General features: G+C 39.4%; 1 protein-coding gene across 1 annotated transcript; it reads right to left on the reverse strand.

The window, feature by feature from the left end:
* Positions 1 to 310: 310 nt before the first annotated feature.
* LOC130095662 (synaptopodin 2-like protein) lies at positions 311 to 20730 on the reverse strand. The gene is made up of 4 exons (XM_056262403.1): positions 20593 to 20730; positions 15671 to 16913; positions 3609 to 5572; positions 311 to 1118 (listed from the first exon to the last, which is right to left on the reverse strand). The coding sequence occupies exons 2-4, from the start codon at positions 15864 to 15866 to the stop codon at positions 381 to 383; spliced, it is 2898 nt and encodes a 965-aa protein (XP_056118378.1). The 5' UTR covers positions 15867 to 16913; positions 20593 to 20730; the 3' UTR covers positions 311 to 380.
* Between the last annotated feature and the right edge of the window lie 2706 nt (positions 20731 to 23436).

Here is a 23436-nt window from a genome sequence, read left to right on the forward strand (position 1 = left end):
ATTTCTTATTTGTATCAATGAAAACAGTTGTCCAGCCATATTTTTGAGAAATCACGATACATTTTTTCAGGATTCTCAGATGAATAGAAAGTTCAAAAGAACAGCATTTATTTTTTTGTAACTATGTAAAAGTCTTTTGGTCATTTTAATGCATCCTTGCTGAATAAAAGTATAACTGTTTTTTTGTGACTTTAAACATTTGAATGATAGTGTATTTTTTATCTTGGATAGATTCCATCACACAGTCAACATGAGTACTGTATGAAATGTTTAGCCATGTACTGCAAATCCACAATGCTGTATTTTTACATTCAATATTTATGGGGCACTTTGGTCTACCACGAAATCAGGCTGAAGTATAAATCATCCTTAAGTGCTTCCTACAGATCTTCAGGCAGGCCTCCCCTCTTCACCTGCAGACCGCCGGTCCAGCCACGGGGGCAGGTGTTGTGGCTGCGCACTCCTGGAGAGCGCAGACCTGAATCCTCAGACTCGACCGAGGCGTCGGAGTCGGTCAGCGAGCGGGTGTTGTACAAACGCACCGGAGAGTGGATCATGCGGGTGGGCGATGGACTGGTAAGGGTGGGCGACTGAGCCCCCAGCATCCGTGGCTGAAAGGGACTAGCGGGCTTGTGTTCATAAGGCAAGATCCCACCGTTCACCGGGGAGATGGGCAGACTGCGCCCGCTCAGCGACCTGGGAGACGGACTGTTTTTCCGCTTGGCGGCATTGATGATGTTTTTGGCCAAAATGCGATGGTTGGCTTTGGTGTCCTGGATGGCGGCCGGGGACTGGCACCTGGTTTCCCAGGGTGGAGACACAGGAGAGGTGGCGGTAGGCTTGAAGATGGTACCTGGAGTGGTTGCAATGGGTCTGTGGATGGGTCTTGGGGAAGGGCATGTCGCGACGGGCCTATGGATGGGTCGGGGGGAGGGGGAGATTGGTGTGGGCTTGTAGATGGGGCTGGATGATGTAGAGGTCACTAGAGGGCTGCTGGGGGACCAGACAGCAGTGGAAAGCACCTCGGGGCTGGTGAAGCGTCGAGTGAGGTTGGGCGTCCTGGAGGTTGGGGTGGTGGAGCCGGGGCTAATAACTGGTGCCGGGGTCTCCTCCTTAATCTGACAGAAGATTAGAAAAGATTAGTTTTAGAGGTGAGACATCACTTTGATTTAGTCTGCGTTGTTAAATACACTCACAAAAACACTGAACATTGATAATAAAAGGGCTCAAGAGTAAGGATTTTTCTGCTTTCCATTGTTCATATTTCTACTTGCTTTGCGAACAATCTTCACTGGAATCAAATCAAACTGTAACCTGTAATCAATTAATAATTATCATACTGATCCTTTAATATTTACATTTATAATATAAAAGTGATATTTTAAGTGTAGAACTTAAGTTAATATTTATTTTTACATTTTATTTAATACAAATATTTAAAAACTAAAAATAATAAACATTTATATCTTTTTTTATTTTTAATACTTAAAAAAAAAATTGCTAGCCAGATATATAATAGCTATACATTATTATACAGGAAAGTCCAATAAAATTCATACACATTTTTAGTGGGCAGATAATCCTGGACAGCATGTTAGATCATTTTATTTAGCTGACAAGGTTAAAAAGTTGACAAGCATAATTCGCAACCAAATGTCACAGAAAACAAGGCATAAATTGTGGAAGGAATAAAAATGTGTGTACTTGATCAAATATATATATATATATATATATATAGCACTGATCTAATACGGCAGCTCAGTAAACTAGCCTAAAACTCACACTGGGCCAGCAGATAATCCTTATTGTCGAGCCCTCCATAACATATTATGATTCATTTCTTATGGACAACATTTGTTTTAAATGCAGATAGTGAGGAATGTTAGTGCACAGAAACAAAGACATCATCATGCTCGAGGTATTACAACAGCAGAACAGTCCTGAGTCCAATGAAAGCACTACACTACCTCTTCAAAAACCCAAATTCATGCCAGGACCGTGCCCACGTTTGAGTAGGATTAACCTGTAAACACGGCATTGGAACACATCTAAAACACCTCCTGCTGCACTGCATGCAACTTTAGATGCGATGTTATCGATATCAGGCCTTCTCGTGCACCCTATGATTACATCGAGCTGTTTATTCTTGTCTGAATAGTTTCCCAGCACACCAGGATATCATGCCATCTCCAGATCACTTGCATACACGCTGCCAAGACCACTAACCTTTACTGAGATATGCATTTGCACTGTTGTGGCTGCTGGGTATGTTTTCACCTCCAGCAAATGTGTTTTTCCAAGCATGAGGGAGGCCAGAGGTCAAGCCGTTAGCCTAAAGCTCACGTCCACAGGGGCCTGTTTCAGCTCAGATGTGCATTTTTAGGGGCAGGCCAGGAATGTGCAGGGCACATACATAGTCAGCATTAAAAAAGTTTCTAATTTCATTTTGGGTCAGAGCACTATGCGGCGGTGGCTCTGATACACATGTCTTTGTTTTGTTGTTGCAAGTGTATAGGTAAAATAACTCTCTGTGTGGGAAAACTGGCCTCGGATTCTCATCACTGAAAAGATGGATACAACCAAAAAACTGAAATAACTGATTATAGGGGATGCTGAAAATAGAACAAGAAATCCACACAGGAAATTCAGCAGATTAGTCAAGACAAGAAGATATAGTATGAAAACCAGAGACAGATCAGAAAAGGAGTGTTTCACTGTTTTAATGAAACAGAGTAGACAAAATCATTTGAAAGAGATTAAGCCAGAAGTTAAACAATCCATTTGAAAACAACCAGCATAAAAATATATTCCACATACTGGGTGTAGCGATAAAGTAAGCTGACTTCATTAAACTCAATTATGGCTTTGTTGAATCAGAGGTCTTAAGTTTAACAGTGTATGCACACTACATTAAGTACATACTCTCACACAGCATGCAAGCTGTAAACTACACATATAAATTAAAGAGAAACATACAGAACTAATTAAGAAAGAACAGCGCAGGTGGCGTGCTATGAAGTACTGAGGCCCTCATATCTTCCTAGTCATATTAAATTGTATATTGTAGATCATAAAAGGCAAGACGCCATCTGCTAAAGTGCTTTATAAGACTGTGTCAACTCCAACCTGAAAACTTGGAGGCAAGCATTGGAAAAAGACACACTGGTTTTGTGCCTAAAATATATCTGGCATGAGCACAAAACTGAATAATCTCTAGTTCTGAAACACACAGCTGCACTAAATTACAATGTCTTTGATTAAAAGAAAACAAGTAAGTTTCAATGTATGGCCCTCTGCTGGCCAGTTCATGAATTACAATTTAAATCAGTTTTAAGAGTAAGTGTGAGACCTGACATTTATTGCCTCTGCATGCAAAACACAAAAATTAAATAAGAAACAAACCGATCTGACCATGAAACCAACAGTGCTACATTTATTGTTTCCAGTAGAGCTATTTTTGTACCTTACTGCTCTCTTGTTACTTCTAAATGGACAGACAATATGTGTCCCTTTTTCTTCCCTTCCAATTTTTTTTTGGTCTGAAGAGTACATAAAGCAAAGAAGAGCAGAAATGGAAAGGTTTAAAAGAATGAAGATGGTTTCCACACCTGTGGGGTGATACCAGCTTTTTTGGCGGAGAACGTAGGACGTGGAGCTTGGACGCCAGAGCGAGGTGAAGCCACACGTCCTGGAGCTAATGGAGACACTGGGGAACTGACGCTGCTTGCTGTGATGGGACTGAGAGGCGTCATGGGAGGCGAAAAGCAATGGGCTGACCGATAGGCAGCAGACGGGCTGTACGGTGATGGCAATGGGCTTGTTGGGAGGGACGATTGTCTCGAGTAGGAGTGGGCTGTCATGACAGGTTTAGGAGCTGGGGCGGCTCTGGGAAGAGTGCTGTAGGGATCTTTTGTTGGGTTGAAGATGAAGAGGGATGAGTTGAGCTGGTACGGCTGATGTCTTGACAGCTCCATCTCGATTTTAGTGCAACCGTTCTCCAAGGGTATCTCTGGTGGTGGAGACAGAGCGGGTCCTGGCATTTTGGCAGGGATAGTCTTTTTCTGTGTGGCCTGCTGAGCTTGAAGTGTCTTTGAAATCTGCAAACTAATATTAGAGGTGTTCACTATGGCCTTTACTCGACCGGGCATGTTGGATGGATACACCCACGAAGGAGGCAAGGACGTGGTAGGAGAGGGAGATCTCAGCTCCTTGCTGTCATGGACGTACCTTTCCATTCTCGACTGGCGTTTGGCAAACAGTTCAGCTCCTTTTCCTGAAGCATTGGTCAGGGCTTGCTCAGGCTTGTGCTCAGGCTTGTGCTCCGTCCTGTCACGTGTCCTGGAGCTTTTCAAACTCGAGGCCCACTGTGGCACTAAAGCTTCCTCGTGAACGTCCTCCTTGGCCAGGAAGTTTGAGGCTTCGGCCCCAAGAGCTAGCAGCTCCTCCTCCTGCGCTGCATCTGGCTGGGGTTTCGGTTTCTTCTTTTCATCTGCACCCTGCACCAAGGACAGGAGTTCAGGATTCGGAGCCACTTTTGGCTTCTCCTGAAATGTGAACATTGACTTACGGGTTGCTCGGCGAGACCGGCCCTCATCGAGGATACCCGTTTTGATAGGCGTTGAGGATCTCTTCTCGCTCAAGAGTTCAGGGACAAATGTAGGCCTGGGGGCAGATGGGCGGATGTAGTAGGAAGAAGGTTGGGGTGAGGGAGCATAGGCTGTGTCAGGTGGAGGAGGGCTGGAGTAGCTAGGGAGAGGAGGAGTTGGATATGAAGGCGGAGGTGGTGGTGGTGGAGAGAAAACAGGTCTTGCGTGCATTTGGTAAGTTGAAGGCTGTGGTTCAAAGTGTGTTGTGGAGTCATGGGATGGGGTTGGAGGGAGTTCCATGACTGAACTTGTAGCTTCAGAGGATCCAACTGTTGGCGGGGAGAAAAATGGTCGAGCTGTTCTGTTTATGATCGTGGGCTGTTTAGTCACCGTCTTGGCTGCTTTTCCATTGCACTGCATACTGTATCCATTCGCAATTTCTTTATTGTACGCTCCATTGGATTCAGCTTCATCCTGACCAGTTCTGTCCATAACAACAAGGGTATTCCCACTTCTAAGAGTAACCTCATCCTTAACATCCTCTTTAAGGTCTTCTGAGAGCTCTTCATCCTTCTCATTGACGGGTAGAAAGTGTCTTTCTAGGCCACTTTCCTCTGCTAAATCCTCCCGCGTAACCTTGCTAGCATCTTCCATGTCACAACCAGTACTGCGGATTCTGCCAGCCGACCACGTCAGACCTGTCTTGAGGTTCCTGTGATTCAACTCTGTATGCTGGTCCTCAGTAGAGTGCTGTTTGACCCATGTCTGTGGACTTTCAGAAGATAAATCAATTACATTCTCAGATGCCTCCGCTCCCCCTCCTCCGACACTCACGAGTGTGAAAGCGTTCACTCTCTGTCTGCGACGGTTGAAAAGTTGTACACCTTTAGAGTTGGAATTGGCCTGGAGCTGAGCAGCAATGATCTGACTCTTGGTACGTGCCTCTTTCAGCTCCTTCTCTGACAAACTGGCACTTCTGCTGAGGTCTGTAATGGTAGAATAAAACAATAATCAACTCAAGAGAAAATGTAAATTAGCCTATGTAATACATTCACAGCTATGGCAACTGCAAAGCTTTTCAGTTCACAAAGACAAGTAAAGTGTTGCTCAACTCAGCTTATAAATATAAATTTTAGCACATACCACCAAGTCTTATGAGGGAAGTGCTATTTTAAAATGCACTTAATTGTTTCAGCCTTACAAACAAAGGGTGATGCATATACTTTCACAGGCCTGTTTTATTAGAGAGAGTAATGGGAAAGGATTTGGCAAATATTAACCTAATTTATTTCATGATCTCACCATTGCTGTCACAATCATTTGGGTGCTGTATAAGTTTCGATTATAGTAGCAATGTGCTCAAATGGGAGTATAATTATCTTAAAAGTCAAGAGTATTATATATCTTTCAAGTAATTCTAGTTTCCATGAGTCACCCTACTAAAAAGATTAATCATATTAGTTATAGTCATTTTTGCAGACAGGCTTATAAAAGAAATGCTGACATATAAAGTTCAAGTGTTTTCGTTCAAAATGATTATCTTCACAGTTTGCTGTGATTCACGATCCATGCAGGCAAACTTTTGTAGACCGCATAATGTTTTCACACATTTATAGTTCTAAGAACCTCCTGTAAATAAATCGTGATGCTGATATTTGCAGTTCTACCCATAGTTTGGCAAAGATGGATGTTAAAACAGTCATCTATTTGTTGAAAATGGCAAAGGTTTATTGACTGGGCTAAAAAGCCTCATTCCGAGCTGGAGAAAGTATTTCCTTCACCATGGGCTCTAGTCCCTCCCTTAGCATTCCGCAACTGCCGAGAAAATTCCCTCTTGAGACTGCAGCATACCTTGTGAAATCTCTCTAAGGCACAGGAGTCATCGGTTTATAAGCTGACATCCTGACAGGTTCATGCCTTTCCATCATCACTTACAAGACAAAGTCTACATTTAAATGCTTGAACTTTGACCTGCAGTGATATACTGTGGCATCAAAGTTTCAGTAAATAAAACAAGCGTGCTTGAAGATCCTGCCTACAAAAGAATGAGTGCCTCAGGAAAGGAACAGAACTTTTAAAACACAAACCCTCAACATCTTACACCAGAACATCACATCCTGAGAAACAGACTGTTAACAATTACATCACTGGCAGAACGGCTTCACTCACTTAATATAAGCGTGGTTAACCTGTGCAACATAAACACAATCTGTTTCCCTAGACCTTTGAATAATTAACCACTCAAGGTTTCCCTGAGGTAGTTTTCAGCTTTTATCCTCAACCCCAGACTTCGCAGCAAAACTTGCAAACAATTTTGAGGGGTTTTTTCTCCGTCCAAGCAGGTAGGTCTCTTTGTCTTGCCAGAGCCATAATTTTTTTTAAAAATGTAGTAAAAAAGCAACAGTTCTAAATCTATCCCATTTGTTTCATGTGCAAGTTTGCCAGACTCAAAGGAGCTTTCATAGCACATGAAATAAAATTATAATAGAGCATGAATAAAATGCATCTCTGCCTTTCATTCCACCAGAAAAAAAACACCTCTTTTTTACTCAGGCTATGCAACACAACCTCTAGCACTGTGATATAAAGCTTTCCATTTTTCCTCTTTACAGATATTCATCTTTATGTTATTTAAAATAATTTACCATTTAAAAACCTTGAGCAAAATCCACTAGTCAGCCATAAACACACATGCAACTTTCCTCTTTTCTTTTCTTTTCATTTGGATGTTTCCCCAGTCTAGCCATGTATCTTTCAAGAATAATTTATTTAAACATAATCTAAATAAGAAAATTATCAAATTATCTGATGCACAGTTTACACTTGTTCCTTATTCTTTTAAAAGAATTACATTTTCCTGTCACATTATCAGAGCCAGACCATTTATTCCGTGACGAGTTACTGTGACTCATTGAGCTTTCTCTGCTTTCTACTTTTTAAATGACAATAAAACGTTAATGCTCGCAAAATAATAACAATTTAAAAAAAAATTGTGTAGTTTTTAGATTTAGTTGATTTAGATTACAAAATAAATGTACAACCAAACTGTTAAAATACACAATGCCTGACATATCCACCGAGCAACTTGTCACTTTAACTTCAAAACAATGTCCTTCTCTTCATTTAAACACTTGTGTAAACTTTGTCTATCTATGTCTAAAGATAACCCAAAGCAACCAATCTGATTTTTCTTTTAAAACAGCATGGATTCATTACAAAATGTTGCTCTCCTGTCACTACTTTAATGCAGAAGTATATATTTTATATGATATAATTGGAATGATCTATGTGATCAAACCTCAGAACGTATCATGACTTCACCCCATGCCTTTCACCAATCTATGCCTTTTTTACGCAAATACAGCTTTTAAACTGCAACCAATATGTCGAGTCTAACTAAACTTCTCTTACCTTAATTAACTCTGAATACAGTCTCTTTTGTTGCTGCTCCGCGAGCTTTTCTAATTTAACTTCATGTGTTTCCTCCACTCCCCCTTTAGCAGCGCGAGCCTGGATCAGATTTCGTGTCGTTGCGAGTGATGGTTTCTCGCGAGCTCCAAATGCGCATCGAGGCGGGCAGGCTGGGGCATTGGACGAGGTTTGCGCTTCCCTTTTGCTTTTTAAGGATGGCTATGCCGTGTGACGTTCCTGGCTGACTTTTCTTCCTCTACTTTTTGGTTTTGTACTCTCCTATTTTAACTGTGAAGAACCAGAACAGACAGCATAGGCTACCGAATAGAGCGCGCGGATATCGTCACGCGGGGTAGTTGTCACAAGAGCTAGTCAGAAACTATAAGGTTTGTTTTGAGCCAAAAGTTCAATTCGAAAGATATTTTGTCTTGCAGTGGTTTTGTAGGTTGTTTTTAAACATGTATGGTTAAACTCTCTTGAATGAGACCGCATAATGTGATTTTTTTTTAAATCATTAAAACCGTGACAACTTGCCCCAACCTGACTTTGATGAAAAATACTTTTGTCCTGACAACACAGTTCAAACTTTCAGTTGACTCCTGCCTGAATGCAATTCGTTTTTAAGAGATTTTGTGTTCTGTTCACTTTACCAAAAGTGTGTGTGTGTGTGTGTGTGTGTGTGTACGTTTTCACATTCTATGCCAAACCTTGCCCATTTAAAGGCATAGTTCACATAAAAATTCTGTCATCTTTTACTCACCCTTATGTTGTTCCAAACCCTCATGACCATGAAACCCATTTCTTTCTTCTATGGAAAACCAAAGCAGAAGCAGAATGACAGCCTCAGTCACCATTCACTTTTATTGAATGAGGAAAATATGCAATGAAAGTGAATGGTGTCTGAGGCTGTCAGTCCCTGACTTTTTGCCAAATATATTAATTTGTGTTCTACAGACGAAAGAAAATCATGTGGGTTTCAAAATACATTAGAGTTAGTAAATAATTTAAAAAAATTCATTTTAACTGCTGTTTTCATTACCAGAGACCATGGATGCCGAAACGTTTTAAAAGCGTTCTTACAAAGAGGCATAAGCACCGAATTTTACAAGTTATGACTGCTACGGCCTTGGATGCACCTAAATAATCATACAGAATCCGTAAGTTTGCACATTCTGTTCCATGCCAAATTAAGTGGCCACATTTCAGCAGTGTCATGCATAGAATCAATGTGTCAGCTCTTTCAGAGGATTGGGTTTCAGGGGGGAGAGCCGTTTGGCGAACACGCTCACTTGTGTGGATGGACACCTGAGCCTCAAGAGTGGAGTTCAGTTTAGACCGCAGAGGTTTGCTTGCTTGAACCATCCTACCTGACTCATATCGCTCATGCTTAACTTATCATTAACATGAAGGAAAAGACAGGAACTCCCTCTAGCCTAAAAAGTAGTGGTATAGGAATGGACGGAAAGAAGAAATGTTCCCATTTCCTTGGCACTGAGCTGCCGGTGATATGTGGGCTCTTAGTTCAGACAGATGAGGGAAACTCCCTCACAGCTTGAGGATTTTGGGACCTGGCCGGCCTGGGGTTGTATATCAAAGGTCAGATTCCCCTGTCGGATGTAATTGTCCAGTTGGAGGATGGGATTAAATAACACTTTTCCTCTGGGAAAAGTGAGTGAGTATGGAGTGATGAGCTTGGAGCTGTTTAAGAACTAAAAAAAAACGTGAATGTGCAATTACACCTTAATGTCCAGAAAACCTGTAGGAGACTCTTTCTAACTCTCATGTAGGGCTAGGGCTGGGCGATAGACATAGATCATATCTCAGTATTTTTTTTTGATGAATGGCAATAGACGGTATTTATCTCTGTATTTTCTACTTTTCCTATTTGGATAAAAATCCAATATGGCACATGTAATGTCTAACAACAAATATTTTAGCAAAATGTATATTTTAGTCAGAATTATTGTGCTCCCATTCTATTTCACTCCATCTGTCGCACGGCACTCATTCACTGAAGTCTGTGAAGTTAAGAAGAGACTCACTTGCATAAAGCTCTCCTGACAGTAAAATGGAAATATTTGCATAACTTTCTAACATTTCCAGATAGAGAATATATCTGTGAAATCCCAAATGCATTAAACAGCACAAGTATCTGTCAGAACATCTGACGTGGCATTGGCAAGCCGTTTACTATATTTTACAAGTTATTTTGAAGCCCTTAATATAAAGCATGTGTCATGTTTAGGACAATTTGGATTATGCACTTTCCGCTCAGCAGCTCACTCTGTGTCCTCTGCTATGTTTCAGATGCTCTTGTAATATCAAACTACTGCATATCGATATAAACGGTATAGAGTGGTGCAGGGATGACGTCAGAACATGGAAGACTAATTCGCCACTGGTTCCTTCAAGATTTTTCTATGGGTTTTTCAGTTTACGAGTTAAATAAAGCCTGCACTAAAATATCGTCAAGTTATGTTTACCACAGGCTTTATTTTACTCATAAATAGAAAAACCCCATTATAAAACCCCATAGGAAAATCTTGAGGGAACCAGTGGCAAATTACTATTCTGGGTTCTGACGTCATCCCTGCAACACTCTATTACCTATCCATAGTTTCAAAAAATATATTGATATATCATACAGACTCCGCCCAGCCCTATTTAGGGCTATGTTCACAGAATAGCATCTACAGATCCATTTTGATCCAGAGAAATACTGCTAAATTACTGCAAAAACTACAGCTGTGGTCATACGTTTACATGTCCCATGCAGAAGCTGCAAAATGTCAATATTAAAAAAACCCGAAAGAAAATAATTTGTAATGGGAAAGACAACACATAGTTTAAGTGTTAAAATGAGTCAGTTTATGGAGATATGGACACCTTTAATAGAACAACTGCTGTGGGGGTAATTCATTTGGATATAGAAGTCTTTTTTTCTGTACATTATCTGGCTTCAGATAGACAGCCTGGTAAATACTTAGTCTGCTAACATCTTTTTACTTAATTACTTTTTGTCTCCTTTTGTATTTTACGATCCCATCCAATGTTATTGTTCTTTATATATTGCTGTTTTTTTTCTGTTGTGTTTTGGTGAATATTTTTTTTTCCCTGTGAATATAGAAGTAAAACAAAATGTTATGTACACCATGTTAACACTGTACATGCAAGAAAGAGCTTGATAATACAAATTAAGTTGAGAAAATGAATAAGAGGGAGCATAAAAGGTATAAGTGATTCATTTATTTAAATTAACATTTTGCATATTTTGCAAGGGGTACATTATGTAAACTTAATTATGACCACAATCGTAGCTCTAAATTATAAAAGAAATAGTTAAGAACAGGGAAATTCATCATAAATTCAAATGCATTCATCATAAAAAATGGGGTTAAAAAAGTCCAAGACCCCAATTGAAAATGCTTCTGTTTTGCATTTTTCCAATTTAATGCAAATTAATGACTGGATAAACTCCACAAGTTTGTGTAAAAGCTGATGATCATGTTCTCCAACAATATTGTGCTTTAATGGAAGAACATTTTTGTTTGTACAAACTAGTTCACATTCAAACTCACACAATTGCTTATTTGATTAATGACCTAGAAATAGAGTAGAATTAAAAATATTTTGTATTATTTAAAGGGGTGGTATAATGACATTTTCACAAGACGTAAAATAAGTCTCTGATGTCCCCAGAGTGTGTATGTGAAGTTTTAGCTCAAAATACCCCACAGATATTTTTATTAGGGCTGTCAATCGATTAAAATTTTTAATCTAATTAATTACATACTCTGTAATTAATTAATCTAAATTAATCGCATACACAATCTTACAATGTTTACATGGTACAATTTCTGGTAAGCTACGTTTTTATTATTATTGCTTGACACAAATTTCACGATTTCAATTTAATTTAATTCTTGTGATTTGATGCAATATTGACTCATTTGGATAAATATTAGGTACACAAGATAGGCATTCATTTTTCTCAAGAAAAAAAAAATCTCACCCAATGCTGTAAAAATACAGAGAGCCATATCAGCTGGTAGTATTTAAGTTTAAAAATAGTTCAAATTAAATATAATGCGTGTTTATTACAAATAACTACTTTGATAACGGCTAAGTAAAAATATAATACATATGTAATATAGTAGTAGGCTACATAAATTTAGAAAAATACTCTCTATAGCTCTTTCTTATAGCCAACTATAACGTGCTATATGGTCATGAAATGGCTTTCCTGAGGTAACTTAGGCTAAATGTTATGTGACATAATTGTTCTCCAGCTGTTTTATTGACCTCTTTTCGCGGTTGAAAAACACTGATTGATCGAGGAATATACATTTCGGTAAGTTTTAGGCTGCCCTACTGTATCTTTCAACATTGGTCATTCGTGTTTATTGAGATGATCGGTACACGTGCCGCTAGGCATGGGCGTCAGTTTGGTTTGAAATGTGGGGGGGACAGAGACGCATTCGGAAGGGCATTTTCAAAAGTGCTGGGTACAATGACGCGTTCATTCTTTTTTCTCTTTCGCGCAGGTCATGGTTTGAAAGACGCCGATGTCCTGTAGCTTACTGATTTAAATAAATAAAAATGTATACAAAGATGTGATGATGTCCGACCAAAAATGTGATGGTACTTTGGGTTTAAATTTAATATTATATTAAGATCTAATATAATGTTGTTAGTATCGTGAATTTTTACGTGAATATATATATATAGATCCGCCTGCGATGCGTATGTACTGTAATGGTCCAGTGGCAGAATTTTTGCCAAGCGTGTCGGAGGTTGAGGGTTCTAATCCGCACTCGTATAGTTTTTTTCCCCACATCAAAACCGATAATTGTATATCAAGAATCTTGATATACTTTATCACTGATAAACATTATCGGTTTTGATGAGGGGGAAAAAAAACTATACGAGTGCGGATTAGAACCCTCAGAAGCAGGGACACGTTTGTGTGCATTTTGAATTGTGATTTCTCTGGAACGAATAGAATCTCTGCAACGGATTGAAGCGCGCGTCCGAGTGAAGACAACACATTTCAGCGCTAGATCGCCTCTTATTTAACAAATGAATTAAACGAATGCTGCTAGTTAACTAGAGATTTTTTATTTGTATTGGTACATCCGTGACGCGAGATGTTTCAAAAGTGGTGGGGACAATATCGACCCTGGCAAAAAGTGGTGGGGACATGTCCCACCCGTCCCCCCCGTAAATGACGCCTATGCCGCTAGGGATCTGTCATGTCACATTTACAAGCGCCAAAACGGTATTTATTGTTTGATTTTCGTAATAAAATTGTCAGAATCTGAGAGCTGAGATTTTTTTAATATCATAAGTAACGTGCTCTGTCTTGTCTGTTTCCGTGTCCTCTCTTTGGTGCGCGATTTTTCTGTGCGTGAGAAAATGGTTGTGTGACGTGAGAGCGCGTGAAAAGTTACAACACACACACACAAGCGCGCTTTCTCTCAGACACACTCACCGACTCACGCACACACTCCTGGATGCTTTGCATTGATGTGGTAGCCTACTTTAGAGTTGACGAACTCCGTTTGTTATAAGTAAATGTTCCAAACAATGATCCAAGCAGCGCGTTCTTGTCTCCCTCCTTTTTACACGAATGGTGGCTACGGCTAGAACGGCTCCGCAAAGGTCAAAACGGAATGGATTAATCTGCGTTATTTTTTTTAACGCGTTATTTCTTCTCAGATTAATTAATCGAAATTAACGCGTTATTTTGACAGCCCTAATTTTTATATAGAATGTTAAAATTGTGACTTTTTGAGGGTGAGCAAAAACGCACCGTTTTTGTGTCTGTCCCTTTAAATGCAAATGAGCTGCAGCTCCCAGTACAGGGGGCGGGGCTACAACAGCTTGTGTCGTGAAAATGTCAAAAACTTTTAGCCTTTTATGTTCAAACCAGAGTCGGACAAAGATGGAGAGACTCAAGAAAAAGTGACAACATGTAGACAACCTTTCTGAATGGTTAGTTGATGAATTTATGTAGCTTTTGTGTAGTTATCTTCTAGTCATTGATTAGCATATTCTGTCATGATAATCTATAAATCGTGTTCCCGGGGGGCGGGGTTTATGTAAATTTTAGGGTTAGTGATGTCACTAACCCGGGAGGAAGGTTGTGTAGTCCCTACCGGCCGTTTGTTGTAGTCCTTAAAAAGTGATTTCTGTAAAAGAAAGTATCTCCCTTTGCGTTGAACTTTGATCGTCGTGACTTTGCAGATGATGTTGTTTATGCTCAAACAGCAACGTTACACATTAACTAAAGTTAAAAAAGTGAAATCATAATCAACTACCCCTTTAAAATTTTAGTAATCACTAAAACTTTATGGGGGAAAATAGAAACCTTATGTGCTCTCAGACTTTTGAACCACACTGTATAATTTTCCAATTTCATGCTATCAGCATCTGGAGATGCAAGAATGACAAGCATAACATTCTGCATCTCATCAAATCATGATGCTGTGTGGAGACATCAATCCCATACAACGAGAGAGAGAGAGAGAAGGAAAGAAAAAGAGAGAAAACGCTGACATTTACTTCCTAGGAACAATATGAAACCAATATAAAGTGACAGAATTAGCTCTTCCATCTCAGCCTCTCCACATCCTCCCCTCTCGCCATTTTACATGCTCCAAAACTGTGACAACATCATGAGAAAGCTCTTGAATTCTGCAAAAACGGTTTTGGACTCTGAAATGGCCCTGAATTCTCGTCAGTAGAGCTGTAAAACCCCTCTGTCGCACAGTCAGTGGTGTGAACTGCCGCCTACTTGCCTGGTCATCTGCAAACCTTATTATGCATTCTTTCCAGATAATACTACCCACAGCTTGAGTATTATGGTCAGTGGGTATGAACAGAAGAGCTATTACTGTACGGCTCATCGGTGGCTGTGAGGAAACAAATGTGTCATTGAGGGTTCAGTAAGAGCTGATGTCTAAACAGTTAGGGGATAGCAGCATGTTGCGTTTGTCTGATGGTGTTTGCCTGTAAAACCATTCGACTTTTCAACTTTGTCTTGACTCATTTATTTAAATTTGATTATGTGACTCTATGGAATACTTGATTCTGATTGGTTAATCACAACATTCTGCAGTCAATTTTTTCTGTAAAATGACACTAGTTGACTACATAGCTTTAGTTTCATGTCTGTAATTGCACTTCATTGCCTTTTTTTTTTTAAAATCATATAATAGTGATTCCCAAACTTTTTTGGTCAACTGAATCCTTTTGACCTAAAATATTTACTTGGAATTCCCCTTGGATTCTAAGTTAATATTTAAATAATTTAACAACACATTCACTTCTGATGTTGGTTGTGGTCATATTATATTCAGTTAAACAAATAAAGTAGTGTTTTATATTAATTGCTTTCATTTAATAGATTGAATTTGTTTAGGTTTTACTTTTATGATTTAATTATTAGCTTTTCATCAGCTCACAAATCCAAGTTTGGAAAACCCTGATATAATATAATAATTTAAACTGCATTCATTTATTTATTAAACAGCCATGTCGGGTTCTTGATCACCCTGTTATCTATTTTTTTGTTCATTATTCCTTAAATATTTAACACTAAAGTGATACAAGTGTACTGTAACATATCCTGTTCTTTAGATTCAAAGTTGTAAACAAATGAAAATATTTACTTGTTTTCCGCTCCATCTGGCAAGACGTCAAGCCTGGCTTTGCTTTGACCCCGCAGTGGTCATCTTTCTCCAAGATGTTAGTACTGTGCCTCTCCAGGGATGTCTTTGCTCCAGTCTTGTCGAGGATAGAGGATGTTGTAGTGGTAGGCCCTCCCCAGCTGTCCCCTCTTCTTGCAGGCTCATGCTTGCACTCCATCCCGGCTGTGCAGCTCCGTCCTCGTGTAAGAGACGCTGTTCTTTCGCTCAGCACCCTCTTAACCGGCACACTTGCCTGGGTGTGACAAAAGCTTTCTTTTTCTCAGCTGGGGCGTAAGTTTGCCTTGTATGAGGTGGTTTTGGAATCCCCTGGCTGTTTTATGCTTCCCGAATTGTGAAGAACCAAGGATCAAAAGCAGGATCAAAGTCAAATTAAAGCTCTACATTTTGCTGGACGTTTTTCTTTACGGTAATCCTTCGGAGTAGACCCGCTACCGCACAGAGATGAGCTGAGGAATACACTTTTGCTTTCAATCCACGCAATATTATTCAAACTCTAACAAGACCTCCCTGGAGGTACTTCTCAATGCACCCTGGACCAGTTCCCATGGAAAAGTGCCAAGAAAATTTCACAACTTGGATTTGCTCTTTTGCAAATGCGGCAAAGGCTGGAAGACTGTTCTATTTGCGTCTGGTTTCGATCTCTTATCCAGATATTTGTCTTTCGTTTTGAGTCAGTCACCAAAACACGTCCCTTGAGTTTATCGCAATCCCCTCCGAGACAGACTGTTTCTTTAAAGGCACACGCGTAGCCCCTGCTTTTAAAACGTTTCAACAATGTCAAGATGAAGGGCAGAGCTTGGTGCTTTCCTGTCGATTCATTAGCACATGAAAAAACACATTCAGCTGAAAGGTCGTCCAAACATTCTGACTGCAGCAATTGTAATCGCTTAACTTTCAAACAAGGCTTTACTGTGCTCAATCCATATATTTGTATTGTAAACAGATGGTTTCTGTAGTTTTCCTTCTTTATCCTTGCATTACTGATCAAATCTCTCTGGGTAGCTTAAGCCAAGCGATATGATCTTTAACCCACCATCAGAGCTGACATATAGTTTATTTGCTTGAGAGAGACTCCTCGAGCAAGTATATGGCATATCCAGACAGGGCTTAATGTCTTAACCTCTAGTTGTGTTAGAGAAATGAAAGGCCACTGGATGAAGCTCCGCTGCTGCCAGGATCCAAGGAGTCAGTGATATGCGACTTCCTGAAACATATAAGATGCAAACTATGAGTCAACGTTTACTATGATACATTCATAAAAATAAAGAATAATATCCTACCAATTACATCCAGATATCCTACTACATTAAACATCTTATAAAGCATTTTCAATCAGAACTAGTTGAGGTGAGAAACATCATAAAGGAAAAATTCCAAATGAATGGAGGGGTATTTCCTCTGGTCCAGTGCACTTGCTATCATTTGTGAAAATGACACCCCACCCATTGTCAAATCAGTGGGAGGAATGAACTGCATTTCCTACATGTTGAAACAATGCATTTTTAATTTTCTTCCTGACTAATATCAAGGAGACAGGAAAATGAAAGGAACATGTGTTGCCCAGTTAGGAGATTTACTTTATAAAACGGCCTGTTAAGGAAGGAAGGTCAATATTTTTCGAAGCTGAAAACATGAAATCTGTGCCATAGCTAAGGAGAACGATCCACAGATTTCCAATTGGAATATTTATTCAATTATAAAGTTTCTAAAGCTAATGTGGCTACAGACTTAAAAAAAAAAAAAAAAGATTTATTGTCGGATTCTAAGCTGTTTAACACTATTTAAATGTGTTTTAGTTCAAGTCAAAACTGTTTGATTACCAACATACTTCAAAATATCTTTTGTGTTTCACAGAAGAAAGAAAGTCATACAGGGTTGGAATGACATGAGGGTGAATAAATGATCACAGAATTTTTTAACTATCCGATTATGAAAATTAAAGTGTGGAGTCACTATATTTTATCATTTGGTTTCATAAAGCCATATGCAATGTCAGCTGTCGGTTTAGTCAATTAAGGAATTTTCGTGTGATAGGAAAGGCTTTGACTCAAACTTGAGTCTATCCATGCTCTCGGACATGCATGCTGAAACAGTGTGTTAATTGGCAATTGTACAAATAGCACATAGTCTAGTCTCAATAGCACTGAATCACCCTGTCAGCTGAGTGTTGTCTCTCTCACATCCTGTTGGCCACAACAAGGCCGGGGGTCATGTGAGGTAATAAGACCCCATTAGTCTTCATCACCCCCTTTCAAACACTGTTTTAACTAATAACACCTATGACAAATGAGCAGTCTTGGAGTGATTAGCTTGACCCCTGTGCGTTTATGTTTAGGAGTTTATGTCACGCCCACTCCAACAGGCGGCTTAAAGTGGCTACAAAGAAGACACCCGCTGTTCAAGCCCTCCCTGCCATCCTCCTCAAATAAAGACAATCAACTCAACACAAACACTCTCGCCCACAAAAGCCTCTCACAAGCTCTCTGCCTTACTCTGCTTTGGACGGAACATAAAGAGCAGTTGCTTTGTTTTGTAATGCATTACACTGAGTAATGTGACCTCTGACGACACATGATAGATACTAATGTTATACATTATAGAAACTAATGCTGTACAGACTGCGTACAAATACCGATACAGATAAATACACTGGCAGATAAAATGACTTACAGATCTGATTTCATACTAGCCATTTAACTATTTTCTTTTAATAAAAAAAACTCTGTTAAAATCTGTGTTAATATTAATATCTAAAGTTTTATATATATATATATATATATATATATACACTGTATATACACACACACGGTTCAAAATGTTGGAGTCAGTAAAATTTTCTTTTTTTATTACTTTTATAATACTTTAATTTATAGTAGCAATGATCCATTGAAATGATCAAAAGTGACAGTAAAAACAGTTGTTACAAAATATTTTTATTTCAAATAAATGCTGTTTCTATTCACTCCTGGATCCTGGAGAAAAAAAAAAGTCAGTTTCCACAGAAATATTAAGCAGCACAACTGTTTTCAACATCGATGATAATAATAAATGTTTTTTGATCAGCAAACATATCAATGATTTCTGAAGGATCATGTGACACTGAAGACTAGAGTAATGATGCTGAAAATTCAGCTTTGATCACAGCAATAAATTACATTTTTAAATATATTCAAATAGATTTTTTTAAAATTGTAATAATCTGCCTAATATTATTGTTCTTACTGCATTTTTTATCAAATAAATGCATCCTTGGTGAAAATAAAAGATTTCTTTCAAAAACATTAAAAATGTCTCGTCACTTACATCAGGAAAGCTCTCGGGTATCATTTTCAACATTCAATTTAATCCATTACGGTTGCTTATCCACTTAACAGCTAATTAGCAATCAACTATTTATTCTACTCACCAAATCACCTTGAAGGCTAAAAGCTGATTGAAAGAAAGTTGAACGCTAAAGGTAAATCTCAAGGATTTGCAGGGAAAAAAGTCAGCTTAATGATAAATCTTAATCTCTCTTTAAGTGTCAAAGTAATGCTTATCTTATCCGATTTCACTTTCCAGGTATTTACATTAGACCATTGACTTACCAGCCTTCCGGCTCCCTCACATACAGTATCATGATTTGCCATCATTTGATTCATGTCTCATTCCAATCCAATGAGGGCTTCTTGTTCTCATACACCATTCTAATGAACCCGATTGAGCTCGACCCAACACATTCCATGTGTTATCAGTCCTGAGGCACCGAATACAGGTACTGAGAGATAGTATTTGTGTGTGTTTTGGGCTGTATCCGTTACAGTGCATAATATGAGCAGTAATAGTGTACGAAACGGTGTCTGACACAGCGTTTTGATAGACCTCCGGGGCCCGACAGGTCTCTCTAATCTCCCAGATCCATTACAGCACTCCAGGGCCGGATCCTTCAACCGTACGCCACACTACAATGCAGAGACCTGCACATCATCTCGGCTTCTTTCGTACAAAGGCCTATTGAAGCACCTGTAAGTGGCTTGAAAAAATAATTTGGGGGTTGCACTCTACATTTGGCATTCTTTGAGAGTAATTCTCAGCAGATAGCCAGCATGCCTTGGCTTGCACAGGTTGATGACAGACAGCAAAAACACCATTAGTTATAAACTTCAATGAGGCTCAGAGATATGGTGCCTGCTTCATAAGGGTACTAAGTATATAGCAGCCAGGCACATATATAAATTATGCGTTCAATAGCAAAGTCTGCAGAGAATCACTAAGAAAGAAGACAAAAAATAAAACCAAAACTGCAAATACTGCATTAGCGTTTCAATTCAATTTGAATGACTTATATACTTCATTAAAGATCTATAAATCACTAAACTCTTCCAGCAGATCCAAATAGCAGATAACACTTTAGTACCATTTAAAAGCTGCGACTTAATAAGTCTAGCAAATTAAGACGGCAAATAAAAGTTCAGATCAGATAAAGGTCAGTGACAGATGCTCAGCACGAAGTCTCCGCTAAACAGAACCCCTGCCTAATGTATAAGTCATTACTGTCGCTAAGAAACTCCAGCACCGGATATTCGTTCTACTGTTACAGCATGCTGCTCACATTTATCATCACAAGAACCACACACAGGCAAGACAAAAGACAGCCAAACAGGGAACACATAAAGCCCATCGCCGGTGAAATGATCCCTCCACCAGGAGGAGAAACAAGTTAACTTCCTCAATTAATTCAACCCAAATATTTACAAAGATCGACTTCCTCCCGGTTGTAGCTGGCTACCTCATGCAGTAGGTTCTTGAAGGTTGTAGTCTGCGATTCAACAGGTGATAAAGCTCTTCACTGATAACACCAGGAGAAACTCAATGAAAGGCTCTGGAGCTGATGCTAGACTCACCTGTACTCCCAAGTGCTTCGGTGTGTATGTAATGGCTAGTTGTACAGCCCTTTTTCAGGTCCTCCTTGTGTTCACCTCCCCCTTGTCTCACATGCAGTTACGCTCTCGTTCTCTCTCTCTCTCTCTCTCTCTCTCGCAGACAGAAAGAAGGGAAAAGGGGGAGTGGACGAGCAGGAGTTGGAACACAGAGAGTTCTTTGTCTGCCTTTTTCATATGGTTTCCTTCAAGCATGCATACTGAACACATTATACCATTATATATTTTCATATTTAAAGTAGGGGTCTTTGCTCTTTGCTCTTTGTCCCGCTCAGATTTTTACACTGATTGGAGGAATAAAACGTACGCAGCGTATGCATGCACTAAAAACGATATACGAGTGCTTGTTTCTGATTGCTATGAGTTATAAAAAGTAACCAGTGTCGAGTGTTTTCTCTAGAGGATAATAAAGTGAAACACAAAAGGACCATGAAGATTGGTTTCACAGACATGGAGAGCCCTTGCGATGATTCTTGAGCTGCATGTTGAAGCAAAGTAAGACACTTAAAGTCTCAAAGGGATGGAATCTAAAGCCCACTGATCTTCCAACAGTGATGTCTGTCTGAGAAAAGACATGCGAGATGGAAAACAATGCATCTATATAGCAGGACATACTATGGTTAGATTACAGGAAGATTTCAGAACATGTTTAAGGGTTATTTTAGCGAAAATGATCTTTCTGATATCTCAATGTTGTGTGCAACTGTGTAAACTAAGCTCTGATCATCTCTTAGTGTTTTCTCACAGTTGAAAAACACTCACAGCTAATAGTTCTTGTCTGAAACACTGAGCTCTTTTATAGATCCATCAAATATTTACTTCTGTTTTGAAATGTCATACCTGGGTGATATTTGAGGCCTCCAGCCATATTCAGACCACCATCTCGGTCGTACACAGAAAAAGGGCGTTTGTCAGCAAAAAATGGGTTGTGACTTGTACCTATGATAAGAAGTTCACAGTAATAATAGTGATTATTTTATTAACCTGTTAACTGTCACCCCCCTTTTTTTTGCATAGACATAAAAATCACTATCCAAACTTAAATGGTTGTAATTCAGGAATGCTTTGGAATATTGACCTATGGCTGGTCTTGTTTTAAAGAAGACATTTTGCAGATTATTGTAGAAGTCTAGAAATTATAAAAAAATGAAACAGAAAAAAAGTTATATACGTTTGAGTTTATGAAATTGTGTAATGTAAAAATATAATTATTAATATTTTATATAAAATATATACACTCACCGGCCACTTTATTAGGTACCCCATGCTAGTAACGGGTTGGACCCCCTTTTGCCTTCAGAACTGCCTCAATTCTTCGTGGCATAGATTCAACAAGGTGCTGGAAGCATTCCTCAGGGAGTTTGGTCCATATTGACATGATGGCATCACACAGTTGCCGCAGATTTGTCGGCTGCACATCCATGATGCGAATCTCCCGTTCCACCACATCCCAAAGATGCTCTATTGGGTTGAGATCTGGTGACTGTGAAGGCCATTTTAGTACAGTGAACTCATTGTCATGTTCAAGAAACCAATTTGAAATGATTAGAGCTTTGTGACATGGTGGAAGTAGCCATCAGAGGATGGGTACATGGTGGCCATAAAGGGATGGACATGGTCAGAAACAATGCTCAGGTAGGCCGTGGCATTTAAACGATGCCCAATTGGCACTAAGGGGCCTAAAGTGTGCCAGGAAAACATCCCCCACACCATTACACCACCACCACCAGCCTGCACAGTGGTAACAAGGCATGATGGTTCCATGTTCTCATTCTGTTTACGCCAAATTCTGACTCTAACATCTGAATGTCTCAACAGAAATCGAGACTCATCAGACCAGGCAACATTTTTCCAGTCTTCAACTGTTCAATTTTGGTGAGCTCTTGCAAATTGTAGCCTCTTTTTCCTATTTGTAGTGGAGATGAGTGGTACCCGGTGGAGTCTTCTGCTGTTGTAGCCCATCCGCCTCAAGGTTGTGCGTGTTGTGGCTTCACAAATGCTTTGCTGCATACCTCGGTTGTAACGAGTGGTTATTTCAGTCACTGTTGCCCTTCTATCAGCTCGAACCAGTCTGGCCATTCTCCTCTGACCTCTGGCATCAACAAGGCATTTCCGCCCACAGAACTGCCGCTCACTGGATGTTTTTTCTTTTTCGGACCATTCTCTGTAAACCCTAGAGATGGTTGTGCGTGAAAATCCCAGTAGATTAGCAGTTTCTGAAATACTCAGACCAGCCCTTCTGGCACCAACAATCATGCCACGTTCAAAGTCACTCAAATCAACTTTCTTCCCCATACTGATGCTCGGTTTGAACTGCAGGAGATTGTCTTGACCATGTCTACATGCCTAAATGCACTGAGTTGCCGCCATGTGATTGGCTGCTTAGAAATTAAGTGTTAACGAGCAGTTGGACAGGTGTACCTAATAAAGTGGCCGGTGAGTGTATATTACAAAATATATTTTACTCTAAAACTGCAAGAAAATTAAAGACAAAAATCTGAACAAGTTGTATTCCAAATTTTAGGTTGATATCTAAAAAAATGAGCTTTCAGTAAGATTTTATTTGGGCGCAAATAAAATTTTACCCAACTTTTTCACTAGACTCCATTACTGCCCATATAAGGGCGCCTCCATTTTCATATATGTTTTGAGTGATCTGAACCATGTATTTCCATAATTTTCATACAATTTATGAAGTAGACATCCTATTCAGAAGTAGTATGGGTGGTTTGGCAGTATTTGATTTGAATTCAACCTCTAATAAATGCATAAAAAGACTATGTTATAGCGTTATAGCTCGCAGCCAAT

Source organism: Rhinichthys klamathensis, unplaced genomic scaffold (assembly GCF_029890125.1).
Source record: "Rhinichthys klamathensis goyatoka isolate OS25496 unplaced genomic scaffold, OSU_Roscu_1.1 h1tg000192l_1, whole genome shotgun sequence".
Taxonomy (NCBI): domain Eukaryota; kingdom Metazoa; phylum Chordata; class Actinopteri; order Cypriniformes; family Leuciscidae; genus Rhinichthys; species Rhinichthys klamathensis.